This window comes from Bubalus kerabau, chromosome 15 (assembly GCF_029407905.1).
Source record: "Bubalus kerabau isolate K-KA32 ecotype Philippines breed swamp buffalo chromosome 15, PCC_UOA_SB_1v2, whole genome shotgun sequence".
NCBI classification, from domain to species: domain Eukaryota; kingdom Metazoa; phylum Chordata; class Mammalia; order Artiodactyla; family Bovidae; genus Bubalus; species Bubalus kerabau.
Genome location: NC_073638.1, coordinates 31,624,118 through 31,641,413, shown reverse-complemented (window position 1 = coordinate 31,641,413; position 17,296 = coordinate 31,624,118). Strand labels below are relative to the sequence as shown.

Sequence of the window (17,296 nt, the reverse complement as noted above, 5' to 3'; positions counted from 1 at the left end):
TAATACTGTTACTTAGATGTAAGCATCTCTTTGTATGAAACTATTGCTAAGAACTTCTTTCTTGATTCCCATAGCTTCTGTGAGAAATGTTGGCTTACACCAATTATCTACATCCCTACTAAATTAGGCATTTTAGAATACAGAAAAGCACTTTTCATCAACTTTCAGCAATCATAAGAACAACAGAAAGTTTAACGTTCACCTCACCCCTTATTTCAATCAATTCCAAGAATTCCACCCTTATCCCCCACTTTCCAACTCCTTTACAAACAAATCTCCAACAACCCCTATCTTTCCACATGGACCAGAAAAAAAGTCTTAAGGCTTTTATGTTGCACTTACTCAAAATTCACGAGTAGAAACATTTACTCCTGAATCGACGCTCCCCGAAAGCTGAGTGTCCCCACACTGAGATTAACAATCATTTTAAAGCCCAGTAATTTTCCACAGGCACCTTCTCAAACAGACAGACTGACACTTCTATTTACACAGGACACGAAACTGAGGTGACCTGCTCAGGTTTCTGTGGCCCAACCAGGATGCTAAGTCATACTTTCTGTATTCCTAATCTGTTGAGCCATGCTGTCTTCACTACAAAAAAAAAAAAAGAAGAAAAAAAATGCATGTCAATAGTATATGGCATCATGCATAAATCATAGAAATCCAACTTATTAAAATATATGAGAACCATCACACCCAAAATACCTCTTGTAACTACATCAAAGTAACTGAACCACAAACCTAAGCAGCTGTACTGACTGGTCTAGTAACCAAAGGGGGGAAAATATTCTTAACTTCTCCTTCCTCCCAAAAAGCACTAAATATTAGTTTGCTGAATGTACCGGTTTTCATTAGAAGAAAATTATACATGCATACTATCTTTCAGCTGTGAATACACAAGCTTAAGGTCACTATTCAGCTGTTTACAGAACAGATCACCCCATCATCTCTACTTGTGTGTACCTACCTATCAAGTTTAACGTAGGAATGGACTACTAGCTCATCACTCTGCAGCCTTCTAGAGTTTACAAAGCATTCTTGTAAACAGCCACACAGAGAAGTTACAAAAGTTTACAGGTTATTAAAAAAAATTCACTAGCCCTTGCCATACTTTGTACTATAGTAGTATTATTGCCCTACGGTGATATTGCCTGGTGGTAATAAGGGCAACCAAACTGCCTGGATGTAAATCATGACTGACTTCACCACTCTGTATGTGAGCAAGTTACTTTGGTTTCTATTAATAAGTCTCCTCATTCATAAAAGGGGTAAAAGATAGCCCCTAACTCCTAGTTCACAGGGTTGCTGAATGAATGGAGGTAATATGGGTAAAACATGTTTAGCACATCACCTTGCACAGGAAGAGCACTTAAATACCAGCTATTACTCCTCCTGCTACTCCGATTATTACTCTCATTACCATTCACTGAAACAGTAATGTAGGGCTGGTGGACTTATTTACAATTATTGTTAAATAGTTTTGATCTAATATTTTTTGGTCCTAGGTCAATGCTAATGCCAATTAATGAATGTCTGACATTTATAATGTCATTCCTCCTTAACTAGAAGGTATTCCCTTCTCCACCTGTCTTAAGTTTTACTCATTCTTCAAAGCCCGACTCAGAATACTTGGAGATAAACACTCTTCGGATACCTCCCGACATAATGCTTCTTTTGAGCTGAGCTCAGCCTATCCATTACCTAAAATATTCAGTGGGTAATTAATCATGTATTTGCATGGATTCTTTTCACTTTTCTCCCATTGTTAACTAATGCATAGTGTTGTGATTTTCATGTGTTTGTTTTAAATCCTTAGTCAGTATAGTTCTTGAGGCTAAGAACCATATCACAATGCTTCTTTCTATCATGGGCTGAAACTTTGTGCATAATCCACACTCAATAAATATGGTAATAGATGAGTTTTTTAATCACTTCTGATTTTTCATATCAAATATACTTTTAAAAATATCAAAGGCAGGGATATAACAAACAGATTAGTTATGAAAATGCTTCTTAGCTACCACTGAAATACTAATTATGTCTACCTCTCCATGGGGATTCCAAAAATAAGACAACACATGATAGAGCAATGAATCATAGCAGAATAAAAAATTCTTGCTTCCAAGCACAAGTTGAATTCTTCCACAAAAACTATAACCACAGTAGATTTAATACCGAATATATGATTTTGGTATCCATACTATACTGTACATCTCATACATAAGATTTAATAATTTATGCCATTCTTTAGATCAACAGGCACAGTACAGTAACTAAAAATGAATATATGTGCATTGCTGGTGAGAATGTAAAATGGTGTACTTGCTACAGAAAACAGTTTGGCAGTTTCTCAAAAAATTAAACATGGAATTACATACGATCCAGCAACCCCATTTCTGGGTATATGTCAAAAGAATTGAAAGCAGGGACTTGAACAGCTATTTGTACACCAATATTCATAGCAGCATTATTCCCAATAGCCAAGGATGGAAATTACCTAAACATCCATGGGCATATAAATGGATAAGGAAAACGTAGAATGTATACACAGTGGAGAAGTATTCAGCTTTGAAAAGGAAGGCAATTCTGACACATGCTTCAATATGAATGAACCTTGAAGACATAAACCTAAGTGAAATAAACTACACACAGAAGAACTACTACTATATAATTCCACTTATACAAAGTGCCTAGAGTAGTCACATTCACAGAGATAGGAAGTGTAATAGAATGATGGTTGCCAGGGGCTGGGGAGAGTGGGGAATGGCGAATTTCAGTCTGGGGACATGAAAAAGCTCTGGAGAGGGATGGTGGGGATGGTTGTACAACAATGTGAATGTACGTACTGCCACTGATACATACACTTAAAAATGGTTAAAATGGTACATGTTATATATATTTTACCACAATAAAATTTCAAAAAATCAAGGAATAAATAAAATATACTTAAAAACAAAGATGAATATAGGTCAAATCTAAAGTGTCTGGTTCTTACTCTCTCAACATACTTACCAAATTGATGCCAACAATTCACTTAAGGATCTTCAATAGTGAGTGAGGGATAAATTAGCCAAGTCTCAATAAATGCATTTGTAACAGATATGATTTATAATGTACACAATCGTATCTTTTATTTTGGACTCCTTTACTGATGTTCACATGGGAAAATGTCACTAATGGATGAGGGATTAATAGAGATAACATTTAAATTACAATCTCCAAAGGGACTTGCCTTTATAAAATGTATGCCTTAAGTTACTAATAGTACCTATGAGAAAATATCATCCTCATGCAAGACATAATAATATGGTTTAATAATCTGGACTTGTTTCCAACATTTTAAAGGTCACAATTCTTTCCTAAAATTCTCTATTCATTTACCTATGAACTAAATAACAACAACATAATAATAAAAATATTCTCAAAAATGAACTATCTTCATTGAGATAATGCTGTGCTTAGTTGCTCAGTCATGTCTGACTCTTTGTGACCCCATGGACTGTAGCCTGCCAGGTTCCTCTCTTCATAGGGATTCTCCAGGCAAGAATATTGGAGTGGGTTGCCATGCCCTCCTCCAGGGGATCTTCCCAATCCAGGAATCAAACCCAGTTCTCCCGCATTGCATTCTTTATCGTCTGAGCCACCAGGGAAGCCCACTGAGCCAATGGCATCCATCAACTACAACTTATATATGAGAGAATGATTGCATTATATCATTCTTTTAAAATGAAATATTATAAATATATGTGTAAGCATAAGAGGAAAGGGAAAGTGCTAAAGTTGCTGAAAAACTGTCTCCCCAGATTTCATAATACAGTAGAGCCTCATTATTAGCAAATTCTCTATTTGCAAATTCACCAACTCAAATTAATTTGTAACTCCAAAGTCAATACTTGCAGCATTTTCATGGTCATTTGCAGATACTCTCAGAGAAACAAAAAAATGAGTCACCTAACAGTATGTTTCCAGCTGAGAGAGAAAAAAGGCGTCACTCTGCCTTCTCGTTTCAGCTCTCATACTGTAAACAAGCGTCCTTTTCAGGATCTATTTAGTGCCAGGTTTTTTTTATATTTTTGTGCTTTTCTGTTGACCTTACTATAGGAAAAGGCCCCTCAGCACATTGCTGTGTGCCTAAACACAAGAAGATTTTAATGTACCTCATGGAAAAAACAGGTGTTAGATAAGATTTATTCAGGCATGAACTACAGAGCTAATCACTATGAATCCAAAGTTAATGAATCAACAATATATACTGAATACAGTGTCTTTAAACAGAAACACATATTAAACAAGGTTAAAAAAAATAAATAAATAAACAAGGTTAGGTATTAATCACTTGATGAAAATGTGAGCAAAGACTGACAGGACCCTAACCCTATATTTCCCCTGGGAACAATGGTTACAAATTTACTAATTTGGTATTTATGGCAACTTTACATAAGTACCATGAATAACAAGAATCAACTGTACTTTGCAAAGAAAACTTGGGAGGGAAGAAAAATGGATCAATGGACTTGAATGGATAGTCCAGACACAGGTCTATGTAAACCTGGCTGCAGGCAGCATAGAGATTAGCAGGAAAAAAGCTGAACTACACAAGAACTGCCCCAGGACAAGAGAATACAGATCTGGGAAGAGTGAAAGGGGAATTCCTCATCTCACAACACAGAAAGGTTCAATCCAGCTACAATGTTGAATGCAAACTTTACCCCAATGAGAAAAAAATAAGTATTTTTTAAAAATAGGAAAACAGCTCTAAGATCTTGATTTAGGGAATTATTTCATAAGCAAAATGCAAAAAGAACCCATAAAGGAAAAGTAAAATGAAAAACTTTTGATCATCAAAAGATATTACACACAGAAAAGATAAGCTAGAAACAGGAAAAAGATACTTGCAACACATGTAATTAACATAGAGAACTAAAACCAATAAGAAAAAGGCAAATGATGCAATAGAAAAACGGACAAAAGACATGAACAAGTATTTAACAGAAGATAAAATTCAAAAGACTAATAAATATATGTAAAAGATGTTCAATAATATTCAAAGACAGAAATTTAAATCTCAATGAACTATCATTTTACAAAAACTAGCAAAACTTAAAAACTCTGACAATACCAAGTGTTGGAGAAAATGTGGAAGAACAGGAACTCTTCCACTGCTAGTAGGAATACAAATACCTTGGAAAACCGTTTATCATCATCTAGTGAAGCTGAATATGCACATTTCCTGTGACACAGCAATTCTCAGTGTAACTTTACAGGAACTTGTAATGTGTACCAGGAGAAAAGTACAAGTGTCCACAACAACAGTATTGTTTGAAATTACAAATATGCTGGTGAAAAAAATCCCCTTATATCCAATAGGCAGCTGGATAAATTCCATTACATTCATAATATGTTTACACAGCAATGGAAGTAATAATTGGTCATTCGTTATGACTGCTTCCTTATCAATACAAATGACTTTTAAAAACACTGTTAAATGGATAAAATAACCGATCACAAGAATATATACAGTATAATTCCACTTAAAATTCAAACACATAGAAAATTAATCATTGCATTGTTCAGGGTTACATGCATAGGTGGTAACTGTAAAGAAAAGTTACATGAATAATAAACAAAAAATTCAGAATTGTGGTATCCTTGGACAGGGGGGGTGAATAACCAAGGAGAGGCACATAGGAAACAAAATCAGAATTCTTAATTTCCTCAGATCTGCTCCTCCTCCACTAGTTCCCACCTACAGAGTTATATTTTTCTCTTCCTCTCACACCCCCTGTAATTAATCAACCTCTGTGTGTGTTAGTCAGTCAGTCATGTCCGACTCTTTGTGATCCCATGGACTACAGCCCACCAGGTTCCTCCGTCCATGGGATCCTCCAGGCAAGAATACTGAAGTGGGTTGCCATCTCCTCCTCCAGGGGATCCTACCTCCCCAGGGATCGAACCCGGGTCTTCTGCATTGCGGGCAGATTCTTTACCTTCTGAGCCACTAACACCCCAATTCTGCCCAATTCTTTCCATTTCCTCTACTTTACTCTGGGTTAAGCCTTCATTAATCTCTTGCTAGGACTGTGGCAAGAGGTTCCTCTTAAGTCTCTCATGACTGTATAATTCATTCTCCAAGATCATCTAAGTGATCTTTTCAAAATGTAAGTCATGTCCTTTAAACTCTCCAAAGGCTTCTCTTCACAATCAGAATAAAATTCAGTCTTTACCACAGACTTCAGGGCTTCATTTTACCTGTTCTATGATTACCTCCTCCCACCCCTTTCCTAGCCCACTAGGTTTCAGCCGGCTTGGCTTTCTACTTCTCAAACCTGCCAAGTTGATTCCCCCTCTTAAGGCTTTTACAGGAATGCCCTTTTCCTGGCTCTTGGCTTAGCTGGCTTCATCTCAGCATTTAAATCTCAAATAAATTTAAGCACAAATGCTACCTTCTCAACCAAGTTGCCTCTGACCACCTCATTAAATATGGCAACACTGCCACCAGCAAGCACTTATCACTTCACTGTTTCACTCTTTACAGCACTTATCACTATCTGTTAATTTAGTGATAAATTCCACCAGAACCCAAGTCCCACAAAAGCAGTGATCTGTCAGTTCAGTTCAGTGTAGTACAAAGCAGTGTCAGGCAAGTGGCAACAAATATTTGTTGGATGAATAGAACAGTGAACTTTATTTTCAATAAACATGAAGTAGCACTTTCTGACAGTGATGTGAAAATCAAGAACACCAATGAGAAGTATTACAGATGGAAAGGAATTTTGAAAACTATGTCTCTGTGAAAGCGTTAGTCCCTCAGTCATGTCTGATTCTTTGCGATCCCATGGACTATGTAGCCAACCAAACTCCCCTGTCCATAGAATTCTCCAGGCAAGAATACCGGAGTGGGTTGCCATTCCCTTTTCCAGGGGATCTTCCTGACCCAGGGGTGTGTTTGTGTGTGTGTGTATACACACACACACACAGAATTTTGCATTCTCCTTCAGGGAGATGGGGGGAGCGGAATCTAACATGCTAATTTGGCATCAATCGTTCTAAAGAAGGAAAAAACACATTTTTATGACTTTATATGCCATACAGATCCATCAACTGTCAGTCTACAATAGAAAATGAATCTTAAGCTTGAATTCTTAAAAACATGAGTAATTTGTGTATTCACAATGACTGACAACCGTCTATTCTCGTTTCATTACTTTGATGACCCCTGTTACGATCAACATGACAACAGTACATAATACCTATTGAGCTCACTACGTGCTTGGTACTATGTTGTTTTATACATGTTATTACTCAGTCCTCACGACCTTTATCAGAGGTACTGTTACTAACCCTGTTTTACACATCAGAAAACTAAAGCAAAGAGGGTCTAGTCAGATGGCTAATGAGTGAAAGACTCAAATCTAGGCTGCCCAAGTTCAAAGCCCTAAAATTAAACCCATCTGCTGAACGGATACTGCTCAATTCACTTACATTATCTGCTAAAAAACTGTATGTGTATCTACTGCAATTTTATGCATCATGCTAGGTCAGCAATTCTTAAACATTACTGTACATTAGAATCACCTGGGCAGATTCCTAGATTCTGATTCAGTTAAGTCTAGAGTGGAATTTCCAGAGATCTGCAATTTTAACTGTCTTGGTCCATAAACTATACTCAACTCTGTGCAGGGTGTTCTACAGGTTTGAGGATATATGAGCCTCCTGTCTCAATCAGTTTACAATCTAAAAGGGACAGAAATCAGACATACAATTGGTAACTATACAGTGATACAGAAGTAGTATCAACAAAACAGCAAGACTTCAAGGAAGAGGGATCAGCTGTAACGAAATGAAGATGAGCAGGATTTCATGAAGAAAGTCCTGCAGACTTTCAGGAATTAACACTACATGCAAAGGAAGGATCGAAAAGCAGACAGCTTGGCAGGAACAGAGGCTCTGCATTTACGGCTGGAAAAGTAATGTCAGTAAAAATGCTCTCAATGTCAACCTAAACACTATGGGTTTTATTCAGTGCTGGCTCTGGGAAATTGCTAATGGTTTTTGAGGAGGGAAATAATAAATCACAGCAATATTCTTTGGAAGAGTACTCTGATGAAGTTATGCAAGATCAAGTATATTGAGAACAACAATGGGAATAGTTAGGCTGGCAGCGTTCCAATCTCAAAAAACTAACAGCTAGAACATGGTACTGGAAAAGATGAAAAAAAGGAAGAATGGTACCTCTTGACAATGAACTGCACGTGGGGCAGAGGCAACAGTCACAGCTATTAACAAATGATTTCTTCATGTTACTTTTTACAACTTTTTCTTACACAACCAACTAAGCTCCAAACTATAGAGTTCACTTATTCAAAACACAGCCCATGACTAAGAAGTCAGCAAACAGGCCTGCAAAATACATGTCACATAGTTCATACACTAAAAAAAAAAAAGTACATGTATATATATTATTCTTAATATATAATATATATAAATGAAAGAACATTATTAAGAGCAATATAATCTCATTTTACTCAAAGTTCTAACAAGGGTAAGCATCTAATTTCCAAACCCACAGCAGTTCAGAAGGAAAAATTAGAAGGGTAAAAGAGCAAAAATTAGAAGGGTATAGACAGGTGGAAGAAGCTGAAGAATAGAAAGGAAAACTATAAAAAAAAAAAAGCACACAGAATCACTCAGGGTAAATTCTCCACAACTGTTTATTGACAGATACACATGATTCCCAGAAAAATGGAATTAATGAGAATCTTCCTTAATGTCCCAAACATCTACCACACAAAGAAAACTTTTAAACATTTTAAAACAAATTTTTACCTGAGTAAAACGTAATTTTTAAAGGATGACTGATACATGCAGGCAGAGCAACCAAGAGATAGTCAAAAAATAAAGGTAAGAAAGATGTATTTTATAATACAGTAAGTTTGAAGATAATAAGAATGCTTTCATAAAGCATCTACTCAAGAATATGGCCCCAGTGGTAAACTTTACTTCAGGCAATATTTTCCTGATGGCTGTGCCTTTGAATTCCAGGTTTCAAATAATATGAGGGCATCTTCAACAAAAATAAAAATGATTGAACTGGTCTTAAATACAACCTATAAATATGTACCTACTGAAATCAGGCAGCATCATTTGACAATGTCCTGTAACAAAAGGCCATGTGACACTTTTAAAAGGACATTAAACATCACAACACATGAAGGCTTCTCACTTTGGTCACCAATACTCGTTAAAATTTATTATACTACTACTCACACAAGGACCTTATCTGTTTCAAAAACAGATGAAAATGTCATTTTCATGGGGAGAATTAAGATGTTAATTAACTGAAAGATATCTTGTTTATGATTTAAGTTACTAAAGCCAGGAACCTACACCTTAAATCATGCAGAAAAAGCATATCATGCATTAATTATTGGAGTAGGAAGAGTACGGGTTTCAGCTTGAGATTTTTTATACCGCAGAAAGGCAAATTAATGTATAACATTGTAACGTTAAAATAAAATTACCTTAAAGATGTTGTAAGGATGAATCAACTGTATGGAACTAGGCCTCTCATATTTCTCAGATCCAGCAAAGAACAGAAAATTAAAAGCACATACTTATTTCAAAATTTCATCAACTGATCAGGCAAATTAAGACATCAAAGATTATGGTACAATTTACTACACCTTCTAAATATGTAAACAAAAGTAGTCAATTGCACCAGGGGGGTTCCACTCTCCCTATCTCCTTATTATCATCCTTGTTCTCTAGAAACATCCAGGAAGACACTAACTGAAGCCAAAAAAATGTGCCCTGGAGACAGTTTGTCAAACTGCAAGTTATGACCCGTGTATCAATTTAGTGCGTTTAGTTAGCATTTCTTAAAGAAAAAGAATGAAATATAATAGCAATTATCAGTATGCATCATTAGTAGTAAGAATGAGTACTGCTTTGTGAAACTTCTTGTTCCTATGTGGGTATGTACTAGATGTTAATGAACTAGATGTTATTCTTACTATAATTTTTTTTAAAGTTTGAAGGCTCCTAACCTAGAGATTTAGGTCAAATGTCTCTGGACCCAAAGACATTCATCAGCCCTCAGCACCTACACAACCTCTTAGCTCAAGCTGGGCTCGTGGAAACCAATTTAAGAGCTCCAGGCAGCCAAAAAAGAACGAGGACACGCCTTAACTAAGCCCGAATTTGGACCTGAAAGAACTAACCTCCCCTAACACCAGCCCTAGGCGGTGCCTACAAGCTTCTGGTAACTTAGCAACCTCAAGGAGCTCCTCCTCCCTCCACTGACTAGAAACAGTTCTACTCTTCCAACCAACTCTACGAAACTACAACTTCTAGAATCACTGTGCCCCAAGACAGTATCACCTCTCCTTCTCGCTTCACCAATTCCCAGTATGTCTTCCTAGAAGAGGACCTCGAACTCAGCAGAGAATGAAGCTCCTCACAGATCCTGACCCTTCTTCTCCTCTCCCAGATCTCCGGACAGGGTACCCTCCTCCCAGGTCCCATCCTACCCCAACCGCCTCATTGTCAGTCAGTTGTCCTGGGGGCAAAACTATTCTCTCAAAAGCCCTCTTTAAACTGCCGCTTGCTTGCTCCTACGGGGCCCCGGAAGGAGCAGGCCTGGTGTCCCAGGAGCTCCTAACCCAACCGAACCTCCCCGGGGACACGTACTCTTTTTTTTTTTTTACTCAGTAGTTATTCAGAGGCAAGTTTCCTATTTCCCCAGCAGCCCCAGACATCTCCAATATCCATCTTCTACCAGCCATGGGGCATCTCCTCGTCCCCCAGGCCCCGGGGCACAGCGGGAAGCCCTGATTCTCCCAGGAACTCAGACAGGCTCCCCCATACGGCCTCCTCCAACTCATGCCCCTCTCCCAGCCCAGGCCCTCCCCGCGCCGCCGCAGCGCAGGCCCGGCCCCATCCTCCCTCCGGCCCCGGCAGGTGTCCCATCCTCCCCTTCGCCCAGGCAGGCCTCGTCCCGCTCCGACTTCTTCCTACTATTTCCTCGCACGGCACCCCGGCTCCAAAGGGGAGCCCCTCGGGCCTCGACAACCCGGCGGAGCCGGCAGGCCCGGGCTCCACTCACCCCTCAGCCCGGGAGGCGGGGGAGCTGCTGCGGCGGCTCCTCGGCCTGCGCCTCTCCTCCCCCCTCCCGGCCGCCGCCGTGGCCGCCGCTCAGCCTCGGGCCTGCTGACGGCCGGCCCCGGACCGGCTCCGCTTCACCTCGTCCCCAACTCCGGCCTCCGGAGCCCTGTGTCCTGCATTGACCCGGAAGCAGCTTTCCCGGCCCAACAACAACACGTGACCCCGCCGCACGTGTCACGTCCGCTGCGTGAATGGGAGGGGGCGCCGGAGGAGCCGGTCCTCCAGGACCATGCTGAGGTTGCCGTGGCGACGGGGATGTCGCGGCCGGCCGGGTAGTCACTAGAAACACACTTTATCGTCTGCTTTTTCTCTTGCTCGTCATGGGGGGACACCCTGGGTGCAAAGGAGGAGCACAAATTGTCGCATCAGAGTGGAATAGTGGCAAGTCAGAGTCGAGCCCGGGACTCTGAGAGGCTGCTGTCTTACAGAAAGGAGCAGCAAGCCGAAAGTTTCCACAATCAGCTAGAATTTTGTCCTGATTCGGTCACTAGTTTACCGGTGACCCTGATCAGTTCCCCTCCTTTCTATGTCTTCAGTGTCCTTACTCGCGAGCTCTAGGCTGTAATCGAATACTGTCCCAAGATGCTTTTGTGTAAGGATGTGGTAGCACTCTGACCTTTATTTCTGTCCTTGTCACAAGGTCTGCGGCATCCTGAGATTTCGGCGCTCCAACACCAATGTAGTGATTGCATCTTTCACTTATTGAGCCCCTTCTAGATACCAGGCACTGTATATAAGCTACTTCCAATTTTTTATGACCTTCCCAAAGTAGGTATTTTACAGAATTGAAAACTGAAATTCACAAAGGTTAAGTGATCTACCCAAGACAATTAGTCAAAGTGACCAGACTGAGATTGGAATTCAGGTCAGTCTGGCACCAAAGTTAAGTGCCCGCACTTCACATTATGCTATACTACTGCTCCAGCTCTATACACATTATATCTCACTGTTGGGCTGTGATGGTTTATGTACTTCTTTGACCATTTCTTTTGCAAAAATAGGGGTGGTGCTGACTGAAAACACCGTCCCTAAAAGACTGAAGAGAATTCAGTCTTTTAGGAATATTTCAGCTGAAGAGCTAGGAGTTGACAAGATCGTCATGCATAAGGTGTGTGTGTTTTCATGTAGTGTGTGCTAGGCAGCAGGTAAGGGGTCGTGATGTGCATACAGAAGTAGTTATTGGTTCATAGAGTGGGGAAGACAAAATTCTTTGCAAGGGACTTGGTGGTAATCCTGGGACTTACTTCTCTTATTTTGTTTGGTTTTGACTTAGATAAGTCAAAAACTTGTTTTCCTATAGATAAGCCTTAGGGGAATTAAGAGAGGGGCGGGAAAAGAGTTGATTAAAGAAAATGTTCTGAAGATCAAGGAGAGGGTGAGCCAAGAAACTGTTTCCTCCTTCTGCAGAGCACAGAGGGTCTTTCTGGCACCATAGGGTGAATGGCTTTAGAAGTATTAGGATCATTGACATGACCAACATCTAGTAGTTTCAGTGACAAGGACCATGAGAAGAACTGAGTGAAATATGCACAGAGGAGAAAGAGCAAGGTGGATGCTACATGGATGCTTTACTGATAGACATACTTGTGAGCTCAGGTACCCTTGGGAACATTCAGATACTTAAGAAGTTAGATGTCCTATGAGCAACTAGGGGAAAAGGCAAAAAATGTGGGGTCATTATTGCTCACAAATACTGCATACAGTGTATATAAATGCATATATGAATACTGTATAAGATTGGGTGTGATTAGTTATAGTCAGCCCTTCGTAACCCAGGGATTCCATATCCGCAGATTCAACCAATTGCAGATAGAAAAAATTCAGGAAAAAAAGAAAATTCCAAAAAGTAAAACTTGAACTTGCTGTGTGTAGACAACTATTTGGGCTTTCCTGGTGGCTCAAATGGTAAAGAATCTGCATGAGATCTGGGTTAGATGGCCTTGGAGAAGACAACTATTTATTTGACATTTACATGTATATCATATTCAACCATTTACATAGCAGCTACATTGTACTAGGTATTATAAGTAATTTAGAAATGATTTAAAGTATATGGGAGGATATATATAGGTTATATGCAGGTACTACACCATTTCTTATAAGAGACTTGAGCATCTGTGGATTTTGATATCTAGGAAGAGCCTGGAACAATCCCCTGTGAATACTGAGAGATGACTATATACACTTTGCTTCTTTGAGATGTCCTTGACTCACTTTTCTTTCGTTCCCTTCTCTCCCCTTGTAGAGCATACTCCTAAAGACAAGATCAACGTCTCTACCCATCCCTTGTCTATCTCCACAAGATAGACAAAATTATCTTTCTAAAACTCATGTGTAGGGACTTCCCTGGTGGTCCAGTAGTTAAGAGTTAGCTTTCCAATGTGAGTTCAGTCCCTGGTGGGAGAACATGCCTCAGAGCAACTAAGCCCATACACCACAACTGGAGAGCCCACACAGGACATATTATATTAATTTTTTAAAAAACCTCATGCGTGATCATGTTGTTCCCTGTCTGTTCTTATTATGTCCATGCCCTGTTCAATCTGATAGGCAGTAGCCACATGTGGTTATTTAAATTAATTAAACTCGCATTTCCTAAGTCACAAACACTAGCTGCATTTCAAGAACTCAGTGGCTGTGCGTGGCTGGGGCTATCATTTTGGACAGTGCCCACAGAGACCATTTTCATGATCACACAATGTCTGTTAGTGCTGCTCTACCCCTTTCTCAATCCCTCGGGTTTATGTTCTATGAGAATTTGCTCTGCTAAGCCCTTTGCTTCAAACATTCTTCTTCTACCTCCTTGAGACTGAAAATGATATTTAACAGCTTATTCTCTTGTCTCCTTGACAAGCACTTAAGCCTCCATGAAAGTAGGAGCTAGATCCATTGTGTTCATCCTGGATTCCCCATTATCTCTAAAGGACTTTATGTACAAAGAGATGGTGGACAGGGAAGTTAAATGAGGATGTGACAGAAAGATGGTCATTTTATTAGAAATTGTTGGTAATTTGATTGTTTTGACCTACAAACGGCAATTTCATATGGTTCAAGCTAATAATAAGAAAGAACTTTCGAAGAATTGGATTGCTTTAATCCATTCCAATGAGTTCCCTGTTACTTGGATAGGTTAGGCAAAGGAGAATCCTGCTAGAATGGTATATAAATAATTCCTGTATCAGGTCTTCCCTGGCAGTCCAGTGGTTAAGACTCTGCACTTCCAATCCAAGGGACATGGGTTCAATCCCTGGTTGGGGAGCTAAGATTCCATATGCTATGCAGTGCAGCCAAGAAAAAGTGTAATAATAATTCCTGGATCAGTTGGACTGGTTAACCAGTCAAATTCTAAGGTTCTAAGTCTACAGTCCTCCAACCAGTTCTTTATTTCAAAACTGAGTATAACAGTATAGCAATAATCATAGCCACTTCTTGAGTTTCTATTATGTGCTGAACATGGTCAAGCTATTTCACATAGATTATTTCCTTTAATCCTCACAGTGATTTTTATGAAGTACATTTGGTGCCAGCAGATTTGCCAGTTAAGACTCTAGAGAAATTATATACCTAATAACATACAGCTAGTCAATGACAGAGGCTGAATACATTTTTAGGTCAGTCTGACACCAGAATCTGAGTTCACAGTAACACTGCATTGATGAGATGTAATTCAACAGGAAGTTTCAGTCAGACTTTTGCATGCTCTTCTAATTCAACAACTGGTTATTTTGTAATGGATATATACCTAGCTAGGTGGTGTGGGGAAAACAAAGATGGATAAGGTATTGTTCCTAAAATGTAGTTGGAAGATAATGCTTATACCCAAATAACAGTGATAAAGGACAGTTAAATATCTATTATTTTAAAAGGAGGGTGGGTTAGGGAGTCGTCTTCTTAGCTAAAGACCTCTCCCAAGTAGGCAAAGCATAAGGACAGAATTATATGAGAATTCAATGTGAACAATATCAGTACACAGATGGGAACAAAGGGGAAGAGAAAAGCTACTGCTTCCCTGGAAAGAATGACAGCTGGTTTAGAAATTGAAAGTTTGCAATACTAGTCCTGGTTTTTGCACTAAGCAGCCTTGTCACTTGATCTATTTCTGCCTTTATCTCGGAGAAGGCAATGGCACCCCACTCCAGTACTCTTGCCTGGAAAAATCCCATGGATGGAGGAGCCTGGTAGACTGCAGTCCATGGAGTCGTGAAGAGTCAGACAAGACTGAGCAACTTCACTTTCACTTTTCACTTTCATGCATTGGAGAAGGAAATGGCAACGCACTCCAGTGTTCTTGCCTGGAGAATCCCAGGGGCAGCAGAGCCTGGTGGGCTGCCATCTATGGGGTTGCACAAAGTCAGACACAACTGAAGCAACTTAGCAGCAGCAGCAGCAGAGCTTTATCTATCAGATAACCTGAATTGAATATGTCATGGTGAATATATAGAATATTTTACATGTATGTATTTTCAAGAGGAAGTGCCATAGTTTCCATAAGATTCCCAAGGAAATCACAACTCAAAAAACTTATAGGCTACATTATAGCTTTAAATTCTGCAATTCTGAGATTCTGTATTTTATTTTTGTCAACATTATTGATGTCTCTGTCAGGAAATGAACTGTCATGCCAAGCTCAGTGACCAAGCAAAGAGCAGGGATACTTTTATTTTAAACTGAAGACTCATATCTAGAACTATTTAGAAAGTATCAGGGTTTTCTTACTGGGCAGAATATAGTCTTAAAAAAAAATTCAGTTTGCTTTTCTGAGATGTACATAAATGGATCAGTTGTAAGAAGCTTAATTATCAAGGAGGCTTTACCTTTATTAAGATTGTTTTCTTCAAATTGCTGGAAATTTCACTAACCCCTCTTAGTTTTTATATTTCTGTATGTATAATTTACACACAGAAAACTGCACATGTGCATTGTACATATATGAACCGTTCAATGAATTATCACAGAGCAAAAGCCCGTGTAACCACCAGCCTGTTGAGTCATGGTACAAGGCCAGTTTCCCAGTCTTCCCCCAGTCACTACATCCACCATTCTCCCTAAAGTTACTGACTATCCTTCTAATATTGGAGCTTATTTTTTCCTGTTTTTACACTTTTATGTGTGTGCTAAGTGGCTTTAGTCGTGTCCAACTTTTCGTGACCCTGTGGACTCTAGCCCACCAGGCTCATCTGTCCAAGGGATTCTCCAGGCAAGATTACTGGAGTGGGTTTCCATGCCCTCCTCCAGGGGATCTTCCTGACCCAGGGATTGAATCCATGTCTCTTGCATCTCCTGTGTTGGCAGGCAGGTTCTTTACCACTAGCACCACCTGGGAAGCCCAAACTTTATATAAATGAAATCAAATGAGGTGACTTCCTTCACTTCATGTTGTGAATCTTCTATGTTTTTTCAAATAGATGAATAAAATCTTTGTTGCTAAATGGTATTTCATATTATAATCCACTATAGTTATCCATTCACTATTGAAAGATGTTCGGGTTGTTTCAAATTTTTTATTACTATGTATAATGCTGCTGTGAACATTCTTATACTTGATTTTTAGTGCACACATATACCCATTTCTTTGGGAATATACTCAGGGAATAAAATTGATGGGTCACAGCTTTTGATCAGCACTGTCTAATAGAAATACAGTGCAAGTCAAGTCACATCTGTAATTTAAAATTTTCTAGTAGCTACATTAAAAAGTTAAAAAAATGAATACTAAGCATGCACTTTTTTGTTTTAATGCGTCTGAACTACTATCATTTTAACATGTCATCAATATCACAAGTGTTAATTAGATATTTTACATTCTTTTCACATTTTGAATCGCCAAAATTCAATGTGTATTTTACACGTATTGCAGTTTGGACTAGCCACGGCTCAAGAGTTCAATAAACAAACGTGGTACCAACTGCTATTACTGCTGCACTATTGGACAGTGCAGCTTTAGACAACACTACCAAACACTTTTCCAAAGTGCTTGTGCCAATTTACAATTCTACAGCAGTGTATGAGAATTACATTTGTTCCACATCTTCATCAATACTTGGTACTGCACATCTGTTTAATTTTAGCCATTTTGATGATCATATAGTAGTATCTTATTTTGGCTTAATTTACATTTCCTTAATGATAAAGA

General features: G+C 39.2%; 2 protein-coding genes across 6 annotated transcripts in view; one reads left to right on the top strand and one right to left on the bottom strand.

Annotated features, from left to right (window-relative positions):
• Nucleotides 1–11,297, bottom strand: part of TBCEL (tubulin folding cofactor E like) — a 63,824-nt gene extending 52,527 nt beyond the window's left edge. For 3 of the 5 annotated variants that reach the window (XM_055548400.1, XM_055548403.1, XM_055548404.1), the window contains exon 1: nucleotides 11,105–11,297. The gene's annotated coding sequence lies outside the window, so the exon portion shown is untranslated. Of the gene's footprint in view, nucleotides 1–342; nucleotides 963–9,521; nucleotides 10,880–11,104 lie in introns of those variants that run through there. The other 2 variants (XM_055548401.1, XM_055548402.1) reach the window with 2 other exon arrangements.
• On the top strand, nucleotides 10,882–11,439 carry LOC129628755 (translation initiation factor IF-2-like). Its single transcript, XM_055548216.1, has one exon. It carries the CDS (start codon nucleotides 10,882–10,884, stop codon nucleotides 11,437–11,439), a length of 558 nt encoding a protein of 185 aa, XP_055404191.1.
• The last annotated feature ends 5,857 nt before the right edge of the window (nucleotides 11,440–17,296 follow it).